Genomic DNA, 6635 nt, shown 5'->3' with positions numbered 1-6635 from the left:
TGCTCCAGGTTGATTTACTGTCCCAGAGGAGTGCCGATCTAGTAGTCGAGCTTGCCATAAAGATGGAGACGACCAAGCTAGAGCTGGAGGCGGCCGTGAACCAGAGGGAGGCCGTCAAGGAGACCCTCAGCCGGGAAACGGCCCATCTCCAGGAAGAAGTGGCCCGCCTGAAGGCGGAGCGCGAGGAGATTGGCCGCGCCAAGGTTTTGCTGGAAGAGGAGCTGTCCCGGAAGACAAAAGTCGCCGATGAAAGGGCGACGCTCTTGGAGACGGCCGCAGCACAGTCCGCCCTAGACAAGGAGGAGACCCTGGCCCTGAAAGCCCGAGTCTGCGAACTGGGCGACTCCCTGCTTCAGGAGAAGGCGGCACATGAGACGACCCGTTAGGAGAAGGAGGAGGCCGATAACTTGGTGGATGTTACCTTCGACGAGGCCATCTATATGGCCTGGTGCAAGGATAAGAACATGAACCTCCTCGTCTTCCCTGATCCACAATCGAAGTGTGCCGAATACGAGGCCAAGGAGAAGGAGGATGCAGACCTCCGAGCGGATGCGTTGTAGGCCCGTGTCCTGGCCTTGTGCTTTTGTTAGTGTTTTTGGCTTGTAATTAAACTTAAAATCTTGCTACTTTCTTTTGTTTTTTAAGAAAGCTTCCTTCCATTGTTCAGTAGAGATTTCGATTTGTTGCCGCGACTAACTGATTGCAGGGGTTTAGTCCTGGTTCCAACGGCCGGGACTAGACCCAACTAAAATTTTCAAGTCTCTAGCCTTGGCGCTCAGTCCAGGGCTCCCGAGGCTTGGCTCAACTGGGCATTTCGTCCTTTTCAGTTTTAGGCCCCGGCCTTACCCCGGGGAAAACCGGATATCTTTATCTCCCCGGACAACATCCGGGTGGGACCGGCCTTGGGCTCGGCCCTCTTTTTTAATAGCCCCGGACAACGTTTCGTCCGGGGCGGGACGAGCCTTGGGCTTGGTCCCTTTCTTAATATCCCCAGACATCGTTTCGTCTGGGGCGAGACGAGCCCTGGGCTCGGTCCCTTTTTTAATATCCCCGGACGTCGTTTCGTCCGGGGCGGGACGAGCCTTGGGCTTGGTCCCTTTTTCAATATCCCCGAACATCGTTCGTCTGGGGTGGGACCGGTCTTGGGCTCGGTCCTGTTTTAATATCCCCAGACGTCGTTTTGCCTGGGGTGGGACGAGCCTTGGGTTTGGTCCCTTTTTCAATATACCTGGACGTCGTTCGTCAGGGGTGGGACCGGCCTTGGGCTCGGTCCTTTTTTAATATCCCCGGACGTCGTTTCGTCTGGGGCGGGACGAGCCTTGGGTTTGGTCCCTTTTATTATATACCCCCGGACATCGTTCGTCTGGGGTGGGACCGGCCTTGGGCTCGGTCCTTTTTTAATATCCCCGGATGTCGTTTCGTCCGGGGCGGGACGAGCCTTGGGTTTGGTCCCTTTTTCAATATCCCCGGACGTCGTTCGTCTGGGGTGGGACCGGCCTTGAGCTCGGTCCTTTTTTTAATATCCCCGGATGTCGTTTCGTCTGGGGCGGGACGAGCCTTGGGTTTGGTCCCTTTTATTATATACCCCCGGACATCGTTCGTCTGGGGTGGGACCGGCCTTGGGCTCGGTCCTTTTTTAATATCCCTGGACCTCGTTTTGTTCGGGGCGGGACGAGCCTTGGGTTTGGTCCCTTTTTCAATATCCCCGGACGTCGTTCGTCTGGGGTGGGACCGGCCTTGGGCTCGGTCCTTTTTTAATATCCCCGGACGTCGTTTTGTCAGGGGCGGGACAAGCCTTGGGTTTGGTCCCTTTTATTATATACCCCCGGACATCGTTCGTATGGGGTGGGACCGGCCTTGGGCTCGGTCCTTTTTTAATATCCCCGGACGTCGTTTGTCCGGGGCGGGACTAGCCTTGGGCTTGGTCCCTTTTTCAATATCCCTGGACGTCGTTTCGTCCGGGGCGGGACGAGCCTTGGGCTTGGTCCCTTTTTGAATATACGCCCGGACATCGTCAGTCTAGGGTGGGACCGGCCTTGGGCTCGTCCTCTTTTTTAATATCCCCGGACATCGTTTCGTCTGGGGCGGGACGAGCCTTGGGCTTGGTCCCCTTTTTTTTTTTAATATACCCCCGGACATCGTCCGTCCGGGGTGGGACCAGCCTTGGGCTCGGTCCTTTTTTAATATCCCCGGGCGTGGTTTCGTCCGGGGCGGGACCAGCCTTGGGTTCGGTCCCTTTTATTATATACCCCCAGACATCGTTCGTCTGGGGTGGGACTGGCCTTGGGCTCGGTCATCTTTTTTAATATCCCCGGACGTCGTTTCGTCCGGGGCGGGACGAGCCTTGGGCTTGGTCCCTTTTTTAATATCCCCGGACGTCGTTTCGTCCGGGGCGGGACGAGCCTTGGGCTTGGTCCCTCTTATAATATACCCCCAGACATCGTTCGTCCGGGGTGGGACCGGCCTTGGGCTCGGTCCTCTTTTTTAATATCCCCGGACGTCGTTTCGTCCGGGGCAGGACGAGCCTTGGGCTTGGTCCCTTTTATTATATACCCCCCGACATCGTTCGTCCGGGGTTGGACCAGCCTTGGGCTCGGTCCTCTTTTTTAATATCCCCGGACGTCGTTTCGTCCAGGGTGGGACGAGCCTTGGGCTTGGTCCCTTTTTTAATATCCCCGGACGTCGTTTCGTCCGGGGCGGGACGGACCTTGGGCTCGGTCCTTTTTTAATATCCCCGGGCGTCGTTTCGTCCGGGGTGGGATCAGCCTTGGGCTTGGTCCCCTTTTTTTAATATACCCCCGGACATCGTTTGTCTGGGCGGGGCCGGCCTTGGGCTCGGTCCTCTTTTTCGCATGTGCCTGGGATGACACCCCCCGCAAGTGAGCGGAGACGGGTCTAGGGTCACTTGAGAAAGAAATTCGAAAGGAATTTGCCCTGAGGCGTACATTTTCTTGGTGAAAATAGCCCTTTACGACGTTTTACACACGTCGTTTTCATTGTTCAAAAGGGAATTAGCCCTGGGGCGTAAATTGCTTACAACGTAAATACTAAACTGGGACGAGTTCTAGGACTACTGGTAGTATTTACGGAGATGCTCCGCGTTCCAGGCTCGCGGTTTTCGGCAACTATATTAATGAACAATATTTACTGATAATAATAATGAAAGTAGAAGATCGACACGAAGTTTTTACGTGGTTGGGGCGTTAACTAGCCTTAGTCCACGAGTCTGTATATTAGAGCTATAAGAAGCTTTTACAATGGAGTTTTCTAACTATATCTGAACAGAGTTTCTGCCTTTTTCCTTTTTTCTCTCTCTCTCTCTGTGCGTTATTCTACAGCTTATATTTATAAGCTGAGGGGAACACCGGGTCTGGGCCGGATCCGACCCGGGCCCATCAGAGAAATGGGTACAAGGGGCCTTTCTAGTGGAGGCCCAATACAAAAAGGTATACAATACACGAAATTCAAACCAGCTAAGGCCCAATTGGTTGACCTGAGACACAAGCCTTCGCCCGACCAAACGACGCTTTGGCTCTGACCACTTCGAGTCACGAGGCTGATTCAGGAGACAAGACCGGTCAGGGTACTTGGCTGCGCAGTCCTGACACACCAGTGGGCAATCCCGAGGCGACCTTTTCTGCAGGCGAAAAGTGGGGGACAATGCCCACGTGAAATGAGGCGGTTTCAGGATCCTGGACCCCTGGCCCTTCAACTGGGGAGGAGGTGATCCAGGTCCGTTTACCTTTGGCTCGCTCCATTTACCTCGGGCCCGGACCATACCAGGCTCCAGGATAGGGACGCGTAGGCCGCGACGGTCCGGGCGCTCTAGACATCCCCGAGACCGTTCAAGCTGAAGATGAACCCGGAGGGACGTCTCGGACCCCTCCAAACGGGCCCAGTCTAGAGTCCCTGGTCCGTACCAGTCCCCTTGGGCGATATTCAAACCAAGGGACCTTGGGCCAGGCCCATACGCCGAGCCGGTCCTCTGTCCGTGGGCCAGGGCGAAGGCCCAAAGCCCTTCCAGGAAATGGGGATAACAGTAAGGCATGAGACTTACCGAATTGACATGCATCACAGAAATGATCATTTTCATTGGTTTTTACATTTAGAGAATTCAAAACTTGACTCAAGACTCGATTGGAAGGATGGCCTAGTCTCCTATGCCATACATCCTTTTTGGAATTTAAAGACTTGGACTGACTGGACTGACTCAGCAAGGCATGTGTTGAAATCAACTTCTTGGATTGAAAATAGTTAGATGGCTGATCGGTGTGAGCAGTTGGTATTGCAAATTGATATATTCCATCCTTAAGCCTCTCTTGGAGCAACACCCTCCTTGTTTGTTTGTCCTTCATAAAGCAATAGTCAGATAAAAATTCAATAATCACATCATTATCCAATGTAAGTTTAGATATGGTAACAATATTTTTAGTGATTTTGGGAACATGCAAAACATCTTTTAACAGCAGAGAATGACCAGATGAGGTCTTGATATTACCATTTTCAATATGAGCAATTTTTAGGTTAGTTCCATCACCAACGATTAGACCATCCTTACCATGGTACTCAGTTTTCTACTGAAGAATGTTTGCATTGGAGGTGACATGGTTGCTGGCGCCACTGTCTGCATACCATTGTTCATTCTCTACCATTTTAGGTGTAGCTATAAAAGCTGAGGGGTGAGTGGTTGATTTCCCTTGAGTGGTACCTCCAGAAAACGATCCCATGTAACTTTCATCGTATCGGTTGTAACATATGGCAGCAGAGTCCCATATCTCCCACAGACTTGACAAGTGGGTTTTTGGTGGGTGGACCGACCACTAGACCTTCCTCCCCTGCCTCTACGGCGTCCACCACCTCGATGAGGATAAGCACCCCTGGATGACTCTGAGAAGGACTCAGAAGAAGAGCCTCGACCTAAGGTATTAGTACTGTGTTTATGAACAAAATTTTCCTGAGGCATAGCAACAGAGTTAGGGAGTTTGCTGGCACCAGAAAGGAGACTCAATCGTTCCATTTTACTATCAAAAGAGAGAAGGATATCTTGAAGTTCCTGCCAGGAGGTAAAGGAACGGGCTTCCACTTGAACAATAATGGGTAAGTACTCTAAATCTAAACCAGACAAAATATTGGCAACAAGATGTTTTTTAGGGTAGGATTCACCTGAGAGAGTAAGTGTATCAGCCCAGTGCCGTTTTTGGCGTAAATACTCCAGCATAGGCATGGACCCCTTTCTGACCGTTTGAATCTTGTTCTGTAGTTCATCAATGCGCGACTTGGAGTAGGCACCGAACAAAGCATCAAGACTGCGCCAGAGGGAAAACGAAGAGTCACAGCCCATTACCTCCGTGGCAATGGATTCGAACATAGAGCCAGCCGAGTAACAGTTGATCGTGAACAATCCATTGATCAAAAGCTGGGTTGAGTTCAGGAGGAGCAGAGCTATCGGCGGAAGCAGGAAGGAACTCAGGCGGTTTGACCTTGGTGTCGTTTAGGAAACCGTCAAGTCTGTGACCTCGAACAAGAGCATACACCATAGTTTTCCATAGAGTGTAGTTGTTACGGCCAAGTTTGACGCCAAAGGGCTGGTTGAGTGTACTGCTGAAAGGGGGGGTTGAAGAAAGGGGTTGAGTAGAAGGAGAAAGGGAAACAGGAGGAGCTGAGCTACGGTGGCTGGCATCGGAGATGGCAGGAGTACCAGACTGAGGTGTGCCGTCGTTGGTGGGGGCTGTCGACATCGGAAAGCAGGAGCCAAGGAGTGGCTTTGATACCAAGTGAGAAAATAGAAAAAATAGAGAAAACCAGAGAATAAATTTGTGAAATCATATAGCTCAGCTCAAGAATTACTGAGACTATTGCTTTTAATTTATAGTGAATATTCAGTACACTACAACAAAGGATTGCATTACACGTGTCAGAGAATATTCTAGCATTTCTAACAGAATTGTAACAAATTGACAATCATGGATGCGTAACCAATATTGCTGAATACAATGACAGCTGTAGACTCTTGGGACCACTCTGCTGTTATGCACAGCCATTGTGCCATTTAGATTATTTCTCAACATTCCTACACCGACGATTTAACTTTCATCTTCAACTAAATTCGTTATAAAAAAAATAAAAAACTTTACAATTTAAGGTGTATCGGAGGGAATGAAAATGAAGAAATATGAATGGAATGAGAAAATGAATTATAATAGAATGGAATAAAAATTAATATCAATTTTGTATTAGAATGATATTTTTTACTATTTTTAAATGGAATAAACATTTTAGCAAAAATAGAAAAATCTTTCCATTAGTATAAATTCTAATACTCTAGAATACAAAATTTCATTTTATTTTCCCTAAACGAACATCACATCATCACAAGCTGTAGTCGGACAATATACTCCCTTTAAAGAAAGAAAAAAAGGTGTAGGTGTCATTCGTACAAAATTTATTGTCATTTCTTTATATGTGAATGTAATGTGTAGTTTCCTAGTCCTAGATATTTCATAATAATAAATAAATGAACGTTGTCGTGTTCTTGAGAATCATTTGTCGCATAATGAAGAGACTATTTCTAGTCCTCGTCGTATATAATGTCGTCTATCTTTGTCTTTGATGTATTTACCCACCATGCTATTGTC

At 49.3% G+C, this 6635-nt stretch overlaps 1 protein-coding gene across 1 annotated transcript; it reads right to left on the bottom strand.

Moving 5' to 3' along the window:
* Positions 1-3845: 3845 nt before the first annotated feature.
* On the bottom strand, positions 3846-5369 carry LOC133795285 (uncharacterized). Its single transcript, XM_062232740.1, has 2 exons — positions 4559-5369; positions 3846-4349 (listed from the first exon to the last, which is right to left on the bottom strand). Exons 1-2 carry the CDS (start codon positions 4640-4642, stop codon positions 3846-3848), a joined length of 588 nt encoding a protein of 195 aa, XP_062088724.1. The 5' UTR covers positions 4643-5369.
* Positions 5370-6635: the final 1266 nt, after the last annotated feature.

Source organism: Humulus lupulus, chromosome 8, assembly GCF_963169125.1.
Source record: "Humulus lupulus chromosome 8, drHumLupu1.1, whole genome shotgun sequence".
Classification (NCBI taxonomy): domain Eukaryota; kingdom Viridiplantae; phylum Streptophyta; class Magnoliopsida; order Rosales; family Cannabaceae; genus Humulus; species Humulus lupulus.
This window is presented reverse-complemented; position numbering and strand designations above follow the sequence as displayed.